The sequence below is a fragment of the Onychostoma macrolepis genome, chromosome 03 (assembly GCF_012432095.1).
Source record: "Onychostoma macrolepis isolate SWU-2019 chromosome 03, ASM1243209v1, whole genome shotgun sequence".
NCBI lineage: Eukaryota > Metazoa > Chordata > Actinopteri > Cypriniformes > Cyprinidae > Onychostoma > Onychostoma macrolepis.
The window spans coordinates 12747386-12764412 of NC_081157.1; the positions used below are offsets into that span (position 1 = coordinate 12747386).

Sequence of the window (17027 nt, forward strand, 5' to 3'; positions counted from 1 at the left end):
GCTTGTTTTTTTTTTTTTTTTTTAACAATGACAGGATAAATGGACGAAACCGGACTGGCCGACCCGTACACGCTAGCCCAAAGGATGGACGATCTGACAGGATTACCTCCGGTTGAGTGACTCACATCTATAGAGAATGGGAATCTGTCACGCCGGGTCGGATTCCGCCATGTTTTAGGTCACGCTCAGGAGCACACAGTGTAAACACACGCAAATCACCACAGGAAAAAGCTGACCGTTTACTATTAATATTATTTTGAAAACCATCCTATATACTCTTAGAATAAAACGGACTAATATGTAAATCTCTTTAAATAAAATAAAATCGCTCTGTGGTTTGTCTGAGAGGCTGCAAATATTCATTATTCAGTCTCCTTCACTACAGTGGTACTGATATAACTTAGGCTAACTGCTGGATAGAGTAGCAAAACCATGGCTATTTTTTTTTAAAGGGGAGAATACATAGCTAGATATCAACTATTTTTACAGCTACGTGAACTGGGCCAAAATACAAAAAAAAAAAAAAAAAGTTAAACATGATGGATATATTATTTGAAGATGTATCATGTAATGGCCAAATAGTTATTTTAAAGTATACCTCCTGTAAATTATATAAGTTTACAGTGACATTACAGTACCTTTACAGACAGTATATTTAAAGATGTATTTTCTAGAAAGAGAAATTACAGAAACTAATTTTGAACTTTCTATATTTGATTATTCTTTCTTACCAAGTTCTTAAAAATTCCAGCCACAATCAGTCACAATTTATATACAATTACAGATGATTAAGCATAAATCGTCAGTTTGTTGTTTTACACACATGCACACAGACATTATTTAATACACAACATAGTCGTGATATGCATAGATGTGTAACACAAACCATAATCCTTAACAACAAGACAACACTTTATTTAACCTTTTCTGATAAGAAGTGTGCGCTGTAAGCAGGAGCATTTTTGATGATCGTTTCTGTCTAGTTTTATCACGTTTAATCACAGCTGTCCTTGGTTTTTTGTCTGGCAATGGCAGCAGGTAAGCATTAAAATTTCAAATTGGAGCCTCAACTATATCAATTCTGGAACCCAACAATCACAACAAGATGATATTTTAAGCTCCTTATGTAGCCGAATCTGTGCTGGTTTGAATGGGCCGCCTCCAGTTTTCGCTTTGTTTTGCCTCCAGCTAGCACTGTGATGTAATTGTGACGTAGGCCCTAAAAGAGTCTATATTCAGTGTTCAATTGCATTCTTAATTCAGCTGACTCAAGAGTCCAGTATGTTAAGTGTGCAAGTTGGTGCACAAGACTTTAAACAGTTGTCTAGAAGATTCTGCTGGTTCCCAAAAACACCAAACCATGTTGATCACTGCTAGTCTGGTGATGTTATGGTGGATCTCCACCAGGGTGAAAAACAATTCACCCGAAACAATGAAAGAGGACACCGAACAAGAACTAATCATCAGCAAGCCACAACTGGAGGGGAGTTTCTGAAAATATCAAGGTAAGCACATTATTGTATGATCTGTCCATCTGAGCATATGATTCATTCCTGGTGTTTGGTGCCCTTTGAATATTATAAAATGTAGAAAATCAAACAATTTTTGATATCTTCTTGTATAATCATGATGGGGAGTTTGTCCACTATGTTAGGTACAAATGAACAACAGTTTAAAAGACCTATGATTTTAATGTACGGTCATTGTGAACATTATTAACAGCTTATCTGGTGGCAAATTTGTAATTTTTTTTCTTTTCATATATAATTGTATAAAAATACATTTTAGTTTACTTTTTAAAGTAATAAGTTATTGATACTGTATTAAATTATCATTGATTATCATTGGGTTTTTTTTTTAAACAATGCCGGCAAAATTACTTTGGTATGAACTGGGTTTTGACAGAAAATAGTATGCAAGACATTACTTTCGAAGTTTAAATACACTACTGCCATGTATATGTTAAGTCATTTATTCATTTAGCAGACATTTTTATCCAAAGTGACAAAAAAAAGGAAAATAGGCAATTCATCAATGAATTATAACAGGGTGGACACTAACAGATTAGACATTCTGTCCTAAAGTGAGCAATTGCACAATGTCTGAGCAAAAATATAAAAATGCTTATCAATTAGAGACTTTCATGTTTTTTTTTGTTTTTGTTTTTTTACATTTTAATTAAAATTGCATTACTAATAAAAATTAGACCGATTTTTCTCACATTATCTGTTAGTTTTCCCTGCTAGCAAGTGATGTCAGCTACCTGATTTAACTGTCATTTCATTTTGCCAGCGTTTATTTGACGGTACAGTTTAGCTTGACAGACAAAGGTTTTTTTTTTTTGGTTTTTTAATTGTTAAGCTAAATTTAATTTTTTTTTTAATTCTATAAATTAGAATACAGTATATGAACATTTTTCATCACAGTAACTATTATTCTGATAAAAAAAAGTTAATTCAAGAGTATAAAAGTTTCTTCTTTTGCCACAGGATCTGAAACTGCCTCTACCTCTCACACTCAGAATGTCTCTGAGACTACAACTCCCTGAAAACCTGAGCCCCTTTTAATATACAACATCTGTCCTATTCTTTATTATATGGTGAAATAAAAATACCTTTTTACTTGTAGATTTCACTCCTATTTTCTGAACTGTACTTTATGGAAGATAATTCATGCCACAGTGAAGTGCACGGTAGGAGCAATGCAAAATGCAATACACCAGCATTGCATTTCATGTCTGAAATCATTCCAAAGCCAAAAGCGATGCTGTCTTATTTCACTTATTTGCTTTTGAAAAACAGTTCATGGATTTGCTTTTTTAGAAATCATTTGCAACAAAAGGAAATGTCATGAACTCAAATACATTGTATTTCAACTGTTTTGACGCTTACACCTCGCAAGTTAGGCACATTGTTGACTATCCTATTAACTACATGGTATTCAGTGATGTTATCAATATTTAACTTGTTCAGTGCAGTATTAACTAGTGTTGAGGTGTATACCAATGTATTTGACTCACATATATGATCCGTAAATTCAAATGAAGGTTCCCTTAATTCAAATGACACATACTGAGAGCAGAGAGCACACAATAGTCTACTTTTAGCTCAAGGGTGTGTTACACTGCACTTTCCTTTCTACTGACCTGCATTCACTCGCCAGACTTTAAATAAGCAGGATTGTAGCATTGCAGTAAATGGCGTACACTGAGAAAAAAAAAAAAAAAAGAAGTGATGTAAATACTAAAGAAAAACAATTGTAATTTCTACATTAAATAATTTAATTCAGGTAAGAATAATAATAAAAAAAAATTAGTACATTCAATATTAGTACTCAATTTAAGCTTGTAGAATTTAAAGTTTAAACTTAAGTATATTGTACTTGGAATTGTTTGTTATTTTTACACAGATTGTTTAAGTAAATATCAAAGTCATGATCCCGTTGTTCCCATCATGCACTTGGGCATGAATAATAAGGTACATTTTTTGCTGTTTACGAGATGTATTTACAGTTCTATGGTTGCTTTTCTTGTTAGGTTAAGTAACTTGCTGTTTTGTGACATCTGGAGTTAATCGTTTACTCAAAATGACCCATTTGTGCTCAAACACTATTCACTGATTGTCACCGTCATTGTGTATCATGTGCCAAGTATTCAGGTCTCTGTGTTCATTCAGTTAATAATTATATTGAGTCAACATATTACCTTAAAAAGAATAACGAGCTGTCTACTTGCTTACATGCGTGATTTCACTCAGTCATGGTTTGTAAACTTTACTCAAAAAACATAGCGCTGAAAAAAGCCAATAAAGCATGTGGTTCACTTGTAATGTACTTGAGTAATTTCTACTGAATTCTTTTAAGTTTACCCTACAATACTCATCACACTCTAACTGGCCACGTTAAATTTACTTATTTCCTTTGCTAATTTTGCATACACGCACAAAAAAGATGAAGTCAAATAATATTTTAATAAATCCACACAAAGGGTATAACCGCAGGCAGGTGACGCACAAGTCATACAATACTGGACAAGTGCAAACAGAACAGACTTGAACTTAAATACACTGGCAAATGAAGATAATTAATAAGACACAGGTGAATCAAATTACGAAATCAAAAGGGAGACAGAAACTAGGTCACACAGGGAAGACTTATGGCAATCTCACATTACATGATTGAAAGACTAGCTGAATAAGTGACTACATTTACATGGACATTGGTAATCTAATTATTTACCTTATTCTGAATAAGACAATATTATGATTAAGGTGTTTACATGAGTTGCTTTTAGAATAATCCTTTCATGTTCCCGCTTTACATGTTCTAGTGCATAGATCGATTAATGGCACACGTCATTACGTCCCCACGCGATGCCATCTGACGTCTCCTCCAGAATTTCACGTATAAACACATAGTTCGTCTTTGTTATGATGCCATATACAGTTTTGGGTGTTTCACTTTTAATTTTACGAAAGCTTCAAGTGCAGTTAATTATTTGTCATGCTATACGTGCAAACAGACGATGGCGTTTGTTAAAGCCATGCTCTTTTGTTTGCCGTCAAACGGTTGACTACTGCGACGGTAATAATGTGATTAAGGTGTGTACATGTCTATACTGCACTTCGAAAATGTGACTAAAATAGGAATAATCCACGTCTTAATTCGATTTCTGTTTACTTTGAATATGACTCAAGACTAGTAAGGTTAAGGTAATCAAAAATCTGTTTACATGGTAGATTCTTAATCAGAGTATTGTCTTAATTGTGTTAAAATCGGATTATTGTTGTCCATGTAAATGTACTCACTGTGTTGCTCACACTACGCAGTAAGATTTCTTCTCATCTGTTGTCGTCTTGTCATAGCTGTGCGCATACTACACAACACAACGCTGAAGAGGTGCACACACTACAAAACATTCAGTGAAGAGGCGTTCCCGACCATCAGCGAAAATATATTTTCTCACATAAATTCTTGCGAGAAATTACAGCAATTATAGGCCATTTCTTCAAGTATAAGGTTTATACATTTTAAGAAAATTTTAATTAATTCTTTAGAACTATTAATCACCTGGCTGCTGAAGTGCTGTGGCAATATTTGTCCACTGCTTTTCCTTTCAGTGCGGTTATGGTCATTTTCTGATGATACATCAAATAAACAGTCATGTTCTTGTCAAAGGTCTACAGTTTTGCTTTCTAGTTCACGTGTCCAAACACACCGAGGACCACCTACGTTCTTCCTTGAAGACATTGTATGTTTAATTTGATCGACTTTTCTATGTTTATATCTTCTGCACTGTGATTGGCTGGATTAGTTCTACCTTGTCATTATGTCGCTCACATGGCGATAATATCAAACAGGTATGAAAATGTCGTAGAGTCTGTGATAGGTTGAGACAGTTTCGGATCACGTTGCTGACCTGCTTATACTTTTTTTTTTTTCTTTAATGGACAGGACAGTAGAGAAATTACAGGAAAGCATTGGGAAGAGAGAGGGGAGTGGGATCAGCAAAGGCTATCGGCACCGACAGTACCTGCTCATACTTACGAGCTTCGACGACCGCAATGAACACCTATTTGGTCACGATCTGGGGGTTTTGTCGCAGACTGTGGAAATCTGTCCACGACAGCAAAATCCAGCCAAAAATCATGTAGTGTGACCCTGGCTAAAGATAATAATGAGACACAGACTGTGACATTTGGTACCATTGAGCAATAACCGTATGCCATGATTCATCACATTCAGGAACTCCAGTTCCCCTGAAATTGAGATGTCGAGGACAACTTGCAGTGGAAGTTAATTTAATTATACATCAGGTGTAATTTGTGTTGCACATTTATTTATAGTAAGCGAAGTATATGTGTATTTTGCATTTTATCATATTTAAAAGCACCACAATAATAAATTGTCATTCAGGGACAATTTAACAGAAATTTACATTTACATTTAGCAGACACTTTTATCCAAAGAGACTTACAAATCAGCTCAACTCAATTTTATTTATAAAGCACTTTCAACACCACAAAGTGGAACCAAAGTGCTGTACACAAAAATAAAATGTAAACAAGCATAAAACCAGAGACAGACACCAATAAAAAATAAACAAACCTCGACGAACCATAAGGTTTAACTGATCATCTGACCGCAGAGACCTATTAGATTGATACAGACAAATTAAATCAGAAATGTACTCAGGTGCTGTACCATGCAAAGCTTTGCGCAATTTGTACGCAATGCTGAAATGTTGGCTATCATGAAAAGTGTATGTATGGCGGCAATAGTGGCTTATTTAAGAAGAATAGTGTAAGCAGCACTACACGCCCACAAAAAAAACGCGGCGCAACCGGTGTTTATCATAGAAAAGGCAACATATCAGATGAATTCTGTGAGATGAGGACGGGAGCGCCGGAGTTTGTCAATTAGAAGACAGCTCTAGCATTAATTATTGCCTCTTTCTCAAGTATTATGTAAATACACATACATATCTGTTTATTTATACAGCTGTATATAGAGTAAATAATGCACAAATCTGTACATAAATCTACTGTTCCAGATTCATACTTATTATTATTATTATTATTATTATTATTATTATTATCCATTGTTAAGTCTTACTATTTAAATGTTTTTTCTGTTCTCATGTCAGATGTGTATGTATGTATGTACCAGGAGCACCTTAAAACCACAACAAATTCCTCGTGTGTTTGCGCACACCTGGCGAATAAAGCTAATTCTGATCTGATCTAATTCTGATCATGGCTTGTCTTGAAAAACAAAGACAGTAATAAGGCCTAAACAGTTTTATAATAAATATTTTAAATATAAAATGTATTTCCACAAAAGTTGATTGCACTGTGCTCTTCCGTCACTTGATCTTTCGTTTAGGTGCATTAATCTATTAAATCACTTATTATACAAAATCTTTTCATTTTATTCTACATTTATCACCAATAGGACAAGGACACAAACGTTTCAGCTCAAAGGCCTTCCTCAGTGTGTTAAACAATACAAATCCTCCACCCACATTTCAAATCAACAATTTGACTTCATCGTTCATTTACCAATATTTGTTCATTAAAAGCTTTAAATATAAAATGTATAAAACCACTTACAGTATATACAATTTTTAAACATCCCTAAGGGATGGAAAGGCCACTCATGTCAGCCTGCCAGACACCTCACTAACTGAAGAGAGAAAACATGTGGCCATTTTCTGCTTTTCTCCATGTCTTATGTGGTGACCTGAAACAAAAGCCTAAATAAGCTTTTTTGACACACTAAATAAACAGCATATAAAAACATGCCTAGTAAAATGGAGGCATTCTTGAAGAACACAATACAGGTCTTTATATATAGAAAACATTTCATACAATATAAACATATTTTTCATTGATGTGAATGCTGATTAGATGCATTCTGGTTATGAGGTGGGTGTTTAGGAAACCCAACATTAACCAGTCATGATAAAGCATCTGCTCCAGAGGAATTCTGTGCTCTGGATGGCGCTGCAGACAAGCCAACAAAAAAAAAATGATGCATTCTGTGCAAAAAACAGAGAAATTTATTTCCTTAAACTTCACACGTTATCTTAAATCATTCGGTCTTTACCAAACATCTCACTTTGTGACACAGCAAATACAGACTGGCTGTTGCTTAAGCAGAATAAGTCGTTGCGATTTGGAAAACATTCATACAGCATTACAAACAGAAGCACCCCCAGTGAAAACACCATTGCAGGCTTTGCATGGTAAAATCTCCAGTGCACTTAGGTTCATGATCATGGTTTCCAGCTTGATGTCACGATGGAAAACGCCACGATAACAGCAAAAGTTAGCAGCATAAATGACCTGCCACATAATGTTCTGTGCTGTGTGCTCACTGAGGACACCTCCGCTGCATTTCAGAAATGTTCTCATATCCATGTTTGGCATGGGGCGCTCCATGACTATGAGGTAGAAGTTTGGTTTATCCTGCCAGTCCAGCAATTTAATTATATGCAGACTGCTGGGTTCCATTTGGCCATGACTGCCAGTCTCTAAAAGAGAATGGGTTTAGGATTAAAAGCCTAAAAAGAAAGAAAATGTGATAATTAGACTTAAGTCGTTTTCCATGTAAGGACCTACAAATTGTTTCTCAATGGAAGTTTGCCTATTGAAAATTATTTGTCCATGATTAACATGAATATAAGATAAGATGTTATTAATTGATTGAAAGGGAATTGAGAGCGCAGCATACTCACAGTGGTGATATGTTGGTACCTTGTGTCATTTTGAAATATATTACAGTCACCTAATAATAATAAAAAAAAAAAACAATTTACATGCGCACAGGGGTGATTTCATTCCAACCATAAATCCTATAGAACAGAAGTTTTGGGAATTTAAATATCAAGCAGTAATTTAAAACCTAGTAAAGAATGTTAAATCCGTCTGACAGTTTAAACAGGTTGAGTTCTCTAAATAGTGGACATAAGATACATTAAAAGGACTAGAAGAATCCAAAAATTGTAAGTAAAAAAAAAAAAAACATACCTTAAGACCATCCTTGTAGCGAATCCCTTTACACAGTAAGCCAAATAATACCTTAACCAGACTGTCACTCAATTTGTACTTCCCGCAAACATGATCTGTTTACAAAGAAGTAAATGTAGATGACATTAAATAAAATGGTAATGTTATTTTAATTAGTTTTAATTAAAATCCATTTGACACACTAGAGGACTATTTAAGTGAACAGCTAAATGGTAATTAAAATAATGAAAAACTTAAATGTTACAGCTGTTTTGGGTTATAGCAGTAAACTTGTCCAGCTCTTTTGTTGGAACAGAGTTATTAAATGGCCGTTATAACCGTCCAAATGCAAAAGTTCAACATTTGTTTTGATGATTATTGACCTAGAGCAGGGGTGCCCACACTTTTTTGTTTGGGGATCTACTTTTCAAATGAGAAACTCACCGAGATCTACCAAGTGAAAAATAAATAAATAATAAAATACATAAATAAATGAAAAAAGCTTGTTGGGATGTATCTTTATATTGCATTCATTTAATTTTTAATTAAAAAAATAAAAAATAAAATAACTTTCAATTCTTTCAACTATTTTTAGCCAAGCAGCGCGGAGAGCCGCTTCAGAAACATGCTGCGGCATGGCCGGTATAATAAACACAAGCATTGACTAGAGCGGCCATGATCAGCTCCCGTGGAGCTGTAAAGCGCCGCAGACATGTGCAGTGATGCGCAGATCAGCTCTAACGTCACTGAATCTGCTGTTAAAAATGAACCATCCATTCATCATATCATCATGCAAAACATACACGACAAATAGCTAATTTTTTATTGTTTCTCGAAACGCCATTGCATTTCCACACTGGCGATAACATGACTGCGGCACCAAATAATTTATGTCACCACACATCATATACGTCCTCACGCGTTGACGTCATCAAATTGCGATCGGTTCGTGAGATCGGCCAAGTGTAGTGAGCATCCCTAAAATGCAGTACTTCTACTTGTAACAGAGCACTTATCCACTGTGGCATTGCTACTTTTACTTAAATGAGTATTTATTCCACCACTGCAATAGACACTGTACTGATATATATATAGAGCATATAGAGTTAAGTCTACTTAATGATCACCGATTAAGCACTACATACATGAAGTAGATCTTTCACCACTGAGGGGTCCACATTGCTGCCATCAGACTCCTGAAGTTGATTATACACAGGTGACACTGCCACAAGTGACAGATCAAGTGTAGATGAAGATGCAGAATCCAAACTGCGAAGAAAAGCCGTTTCAACAGCCGTCGTTTCTATACCGGATGAAATGGTAGTCATTGCTGGTGAACCACCCCACATAGTTCAAAGTAGAGTAGAACCACTTGGCCATGACCGCTTTTCTGACCGGAGTCTACCGCTTGCCTATATTACCCCCGTATCGGTTTTAGCTTGTTGGTGATGATGTGCCACGCACACGCAAAAAACAAGTTTGCCATTTGATTGAATTCTATTAAAAGAGAAAGAATTGCAATGCTCGGGTACAGATATTTGTATCTGGATCCCGAGGTCCAGATTTGAAGAGTCCTGCTTTATACTAATAATTTAAATAGTTTATACTTTAAAATAATTGATTCCTGTGAAGCAAAGCTGAATTTTCAGCATCATTACTCCAGTCTTCAGTGTCACATGATTCTTCAGAAAGCATTATAATATGCTGATTTATTATCAATGTTGAAACTGTTGTGCTGCTTAATATTTTTTTGGAATTTTTTATTTTTGGAACCTGTGATACTTTTGTTAGTAAAGAGTTAAAAAGAACAGCATTTATTCAAAATAGAACTCTTTTCTAACAATATAAGTCTTTACTATCTATTAGCTGTTCTTTTTAACCTTTTATTTATCAAAGAATCCTAAAAAAAATTATCACAGGTCCCAAACAATTTTAAGCAGCACAGCTGTTTCCAACATTGATTATAAATCAGTATATTGGAATGATTTCTGAAGGATCATGTGACACTGAAGACTGGAGTAATGATGCTGAAAATTCAGCTTTGCTTCATAGGTATAAATTATATTTTTAAGTATATTAAAATAGAAAACTTTTTTTATTTTAAATTGCAATAATATTTCACAATATTATTTTGTGAAATAGATACAGATGAGCTTCTTTAAAAAACTTTACTGATCCCAAACTTTTGAACGGCATTGTATTATACTGTAATGTTTTCTCAGGTAACCTAAAATATACATAATTTAGTTACATCAAGGGTCAAATCAAATATAAATAGCACATTAAAGTTAAAAGTTACACACTTTTTTTGTGTGTGCGCTGTACAGGTCTGGTATAAAGAGTGTTTTTGCTCAGGTGGCCGAAATGTCCGCCCAATAGAGAAAAGTTTTGCTCCGCAAGAAAAAAAATTAGAGGGAACATTTATAAGTTATAAGCAGGGAGGCGTAATTCACAAACGCATATTGAACCGTGGATGTCCTACCGAATGGTTTGATATTATATTGACAATTGTGACATCTCTAGTAGCAGCCTTTTGTTCACTGACTGAATGTGACTCTGTGTTTTCTAGTGTGGATCATGGAGGACAATCCAGGATTACAGCAGGACTAATGAAATGTACGTCTACAAACACACACACACAGCTGCAGTGATTGTTGTTGTGTTCTAAATGTCTCTGTTCTTGTGTTCAGATGCCTGTTTTCTCACACTGGATCCAAACAAAGCAAACAAGCGTCTCTTTCTGTCTGAGGAGTACAGAAAGGTGACACGTGTGGAAGAGAAACAGCCGTATCCTGATCATCCAGACAGATTTGAAGACTGTCAGGTGTTGTGTAGAGAAAGTGTGTGTGGACGCTGTTACTGGGAGATTGAGTGGAGTGGGAAATATGTGTTCATAACAGTGTCATATAAGAGCATCACCAGGAAGGGAGGGAATAAAGAGTGTGTTTGGATTTAATGATCAGTCCTGGAGTTTATTCAGCTCTCGCTCCAATTACTCAATCATACACAAAAACATTGAGACTGATCTCCTTGTGAAGCCCATCAGCAGTAGAATAGGAGTGTATGTGGATCCCAGTGCAGGAACCCTGTCCTTCTACAGCATCTCTGACACAATGAGTCTCAAACACAGAACAGACCACATTCACTCAGCCGCTCTATCCTGGGTTTGGTGTTTGTTCTGGATCATCAGTGAAACTGTGTTGATGAATCACAATAGACTGACGAGAGATTCTACCCATAATTCTTTGAGCTGCATGATACATGATATGTTATAAAGACTTCTTTTCTCTTAATGACATTAATACTGCAGCTGAACTTCTGTCAGTGAAATAACAGCCAGAATAAATGTGTGTAATAAATCCTCATATAGTCAGATCAGTGTGTGCGCTGAGTGACGATGTGTCACATCAATCATTTGTATTATTACTATGAAAATTACCTTTCCATTGAAATGTATCTTTCACAAACATGATTCATGAAGAACGTCATTCATTTTTCTCTATTGTTTTTGTGCAGAAATAATAAAACGCAATGACAAATCAGTTTCTGACATTATAAGCTTGACATGAATCAAAGCATGTTATTTTTCTATGTATAAGTACTTTTTATAAAGGCAGGGTAGGCGATTTCAGATCGGCTAGCAATAGCAAGTTAGCTTTGAAAGCAGGATCCTCGAGATTGTTGAGGATGCGAACACCTTGCTCTCTCAGGGGAACAAGAGCCCCCTCTGCGAATTTTGTGAACACAGTGGGGGACAGGGACAGCCCGAAGAGCAGGACCTTGTACTGATATGCTCATCCTTCAAACGCGAACTGCAGAAAGTGTCTGTGGTGTGGAAGGATCGAGACATGAACATTCTCATCAACGCATCCATCAGGTCAATCACTGCAAATCAATCTCGGGGACGGATGCATTCGAAGATGTGTTTCTGTGTCAGCATCTTGAACGGTAGCCTGTGCAGGGCCCAGTTCAAGACAGGCAGACCCAAGATTGGCCATAACCCACCGCCTTTCTTGGGTACAATGAAGTAGGGGCTGTAAAACCCTGTCTTCATATTGGCTGGAGGGATGGGCTCTATCACTTCCTTCGCCAGTAGGACAGCAATCTCTGCACTCAAGACATGAGCATCAGCTACCTTCACTGAGGAATGCATAATATAATATTAAAATATAAATACATAGAGTTATTGAAAATGTACACATTTTTGAACGATTACAATTTTTTTTTTATTAGCTAGTAAACAAGTAAAACTACACATTCTGAACAATTATACTTTTAAGTAGTGTATTAATAGTTAGTACGCTACACTCTAAGAAAAGTCTGTAAAAAATAGGACACAATCTTCTGTGTTAATGTGATGGAATTTGTCTGTTTTTTTACCTGCATTTTTAATTATTAATTTAATTATGCATTTAATTATTGTATTTTGTGTTTTCAGGTTGCAGGGTTACAACAGATAATGGATAACGGATAATTTCCTGGAAAATTACTAGTACCTTTTCCATTTTTCTAGATATCTTGTCTTACAGTGTACTAATAATAAGTCTACACACCCCTGTTAAAATGTCAGGTTTCTGTGATGTAAAAAAAAAATGAGACCAAGATAAATCATTTCAGAACAAACTGAAATCTTTTAGGGAAGGAAGTAAAATAAACAGCAAGTAAAAAAAATAAAAATATATATGTATGTATATTTATATATATATATATATATATATATATATATATTGTGGTTGCATAAGTTTACACACCCTCTTATAACAGGGCATGAGGCTGTGTTCAGAATTAAGCATTTAAACTCATGTTAAATAGGAGTTAGTACACACCTGCCATCATTTAAAGTGCCACTGATTAACCCCAAATAAAGTTCAGCTATTTTAGAAGAAATTTCCTGACATTTTCATTAAAGGTAGACACTTCAAGCTTTCTATAGATATATCTGTAATGTCTGTGCATCAAGTATTTGCTGAGTTTCAGTTCATTTTCGTGACACATTTCAGAGAGATATTCACAGAGACTGAGACAACTGAAAGCAAACCCTGTTTATTTTATTTTATTTATTTATTTTTACAAAAGCACAACATTTTGTTGATATGGTGAGCATACACAAATAAAAGACCCTTTACAGATTCAAGTGATTCATTACTTTTATGTGTCCAATCAAAAATAAAGGAGCAGTTTAAGTTCTTTTAACTGTCATCTAGAAAAAATGCAAGTGCCCCCGCTGGTGTCTCTGCCAACCCCAGGGGGTAATGCCCAACGCCAGGTAATGACCGCATCCAGAAACGCACAGGTGGAACAGCATCTATACCAAGACGCAACGTCATCTTTACAAAGACGCGCCCACCTGTGAATGCTCTTTTAGGGAAAGGGGCTCTTTTAGTGTGCTGAAGCAAAAATTCCTCTGCTTTCATCCAACCAGACCCATTTGATGCTCCAGCTGATGCAGGTGGCCTTTTGTGGATGAAGTGAGAGTAAAATTGTTTGTGGGGAAAAACAAAAAAATAAAGGGATTGAATTCTCCAGGGCATTAATGGCCACTGCAACAGTCACAAGCTTACGCCTTTCTGCAGAGATCATTGCTCCAAACTGGCGGACCCCTTTTGTGGCTATTATTTACTCTTGGGCCTGCACTGTGGTCACACCATGTTCCATATATCATTTTGGGTGAAATTGTGCATATTGTAGACTGTACATTGTTGAAAAAAATTCCCACAGTGTGAACATTAAAACTAGTGGTTTTCTCCACACTGGTGGTGACAATAATGTCAGCTACATTAAATTATATATGTATAGTAGGCCATAATTACTTACTTTTTTGATTGGCCAGCTATGATTGGCGTCATCACCTCGCCTTTTAGTCAGGGACAGGGTAAAAAAGAAAAACGATGTCTTATGAATGCTTCCCTCAATTATGTTTGGGAGTTGTTTCACTTTTAATTTAGAAATGTAATACATTTACCCATTAACTTTCTATCTAGAAACTCAATTAGGCCTACTGCAAAAGGGTGTTCTATAGTACAGTTGAGGGTTAGTAGCCTACTATACAAATACTGCATAGCCAGCAAAATGATATAATTCAAGTAGGCTACATTTTAAGATTCTGCATAATATATACACTCGTGTCTCAATATTGTTATTGTCATGAATCCAGTCTATGAACTTCCATTCACTCGCCACAGTGAATGGGACTACAGTTCCCATCATCATTGCACTGACAACACACACACAGCTGATTGCACTGATTACACACAGCTGATTCCCATTTGAACGCCTTACTTAAGCCATGGACTTTCTCTCCCTCACTGCCGAGTATTGTATAGCGTTTATCACTCTCCCAGCGATAGCTACTCTACGGAGCCCAGTTTATTGTCATAGTCTTGCCTTGCCTGTTTTTCCCGTGTTCTTATTCTAGCCTGTGTTCCCTGGATTAACCCTTGCCTTGCCGTTTGGATACTGTTTGCCCCGGGCCGGACCATTGCTTTGTTTACGGATTACCTCTTTTGTCTTAGCCTTCTGGAGATTGTTAGCTCACGATTGAACACGCCTGTTTAGGATACTTCTCTTGCCTTGCCCTCTATATACTTGTTTGCCGTTGTTTGACCCTGCCTGTTATGACCATGTCTATGTTCAGAAATAAAGCTTTGCAATTGGATCCGCATGTCTCATTGACCCCGTTACAGTTATGGTTTTATTAATATTAAACAGTTAATACGACCAGTAATTTATGCATCAAAATTCTTTTTTTTTTTCAACCAAAACAAATCTTTAGAATACTGTTAACGTTCTTGTCCTTGTGGCAAAATTTCTTAGTAAAATACCTACCTTGATATATTTCTTGTGTGAAGTACAGCGTTTAATCAAATCTTCCTTTTTGTTCTGTGTGTAAATGGTACACTGAGCAAGAATAATTGTACCCGTGTATACTTTTGCTCAAAATGTTCTAGATTTTGTTCTAGACAACTTAAAAAAAAAAAAAAAAAATTAAGTTTGATGTACTTTAGTGGTTTTAAAAATATAGAACGTTGAATAGATAGATAGCATTTTGAACAATTAATTAAAAAATACTAAGATGTTACAAAGGTATTCTGGATAGTTGCTAGGGTATTCTAGGTGGTTGCTATGCCAATAGACAGAAAATAGTAGATAGATTGATAGATTTAACATAGACAGACACTTCTAAATGTGTTACGGACAAACTGCAAATGAGCAAACAATTTCAAAAACACTTCCTTCCTGATGTAGTATAGATGGTATATTCCATTTGACGTGTCTGATATGTAAGTGTGCTATCAGCTAAGTAAAAACACCAACCAAAAGGTAAATTTGAAGACATATGGCTATACATGCAAGCATTCGACTGCATATTTATATTGCAGTATTATCTTATCTTGCTGGATCTGTCCACTGCTTTTGATACGGTTAACCACCAGATCCTCCTGTCAACCCTATTGACAAAGAGCATCTCAGGAACCACACTCCTGTGGTATGAGGCTTACTTGTCAGATAGTTCCTTCAAGGTATGTTGGAGGGGTGAGGTGTCCAAGTCACAACATCTAGCTACTGGGGTGTCTCAGGGCTCAGTTCTTGGACCACTTCTCTCCTCTGTCTACATTGCATCACTAGGTTTTGCCAACATGGCTTTTCATATCACTGCTATGCTGATGACACTCAACTCTACCTCTCATTCCATCCTGATGATCTGACGATAGCTGCTTGCATCTCAGCATGTCTAACAGACATTTCTTGCTGGATAAGGGAACAGAAGAATCACCTCCAACTCAGTCTTGCCGAGACAGAACCGCTTGTGGTTTCAGCAAACCCATCACTTCCTCACAATTTCACCAAGGCGCATCAACCATAACTCCTTCAAAAACTGCCAGAAACCGTGCAGTTGTGATTGATGATCAGCTGAATTTCTTAGACCACACTGCTAAAACTGGCCAATCCTGCAGATTTGCTTTATAAAACAAAACATATTCTTTATAGGAAGATCAGGTCCTCCTTGTTCAAGCTCTTGTTCTGTCCAGGCTGGACCAGGCTGACTTCCAGTCAGTTCTATCAAACCTCTACAATTAATCCAGAATGCAGCTGCAAGGTTAGTTTTTAACAAGCTGAAAAGAACACACTACCAATAGCTGCTCACATAAAAATTCAAGGCATTGATGTTTGCCTACAAAACCACCACTGGCTCTGCAAAAAAACACCTTGTGTACTGCATTAGATTAACTGAGACTTGTCACACCATTTACACATTATTGCTCTTTTTTAAATTTTTATTGCCTCTAATGTCCTCATTTGTAAGTCGCTTTGGATACAAACTTATGCTAAATGCCTAAATGTAAATGCAAGTAATATGATGTTTATTTTTGGGAATGCATGAATAAATGCATAGTAAATAAATGCATAGTACTCAATGGTGAACTACCCACATCTCATAAACTGATACTAGACTTACAACTAAATAACATACAAGCAGATGCAGACAGTAATGAAGTACATTTACTTGAGTATTGTGCT

General features: G+C 36.0%; 1 protein-coding gene and 1 pseudogene across 2 annotated transcripts; one reads left to right on the forward strand and one right to left on the reverse strand.

Annotated features, from left to right (window-relative positions):
• The first annotated feature begins 1038 nt into the window (after positions 1–1038).
• On the forward strand, positions 1039–12645 carry LOC131537248 (neoverrucotoxin subunit alpha-like). 2 transcript variants are annotated; one of them, XM_058770569.1, is made up of 3 exons: positions 1039–1505; positions 11077–11123; positions 11198–12645. In XM_058770569.1, the coding sequence occupies exons 1-3, from the start codon at positions 1390–1392 to the stop codon at positions 11461–11463; spliced, it is 429 nt and encodes a 142-aa protein (XP_058626552.1). In that variant the 5' UTR covers positions 1039–1389; the 3' UTR covers positions 11464–12645. The 2 variants fall into 2 exon arrangements, 1 of the variants encoding a protein (XP_058626552.1); XR_009270209.1 differs by lacking the exons at positions 11077–11123; positions 11198–12645 and adding an exon at positions 2490–6416.
• On the reverse strand, positions 6747–10110 carry LOC131537241 (serine/threonine-protein kinase pim-1-like; annotated as a pseudogene).
• Positions 12646–17027: the final 4382 nt, after the last annotated feature.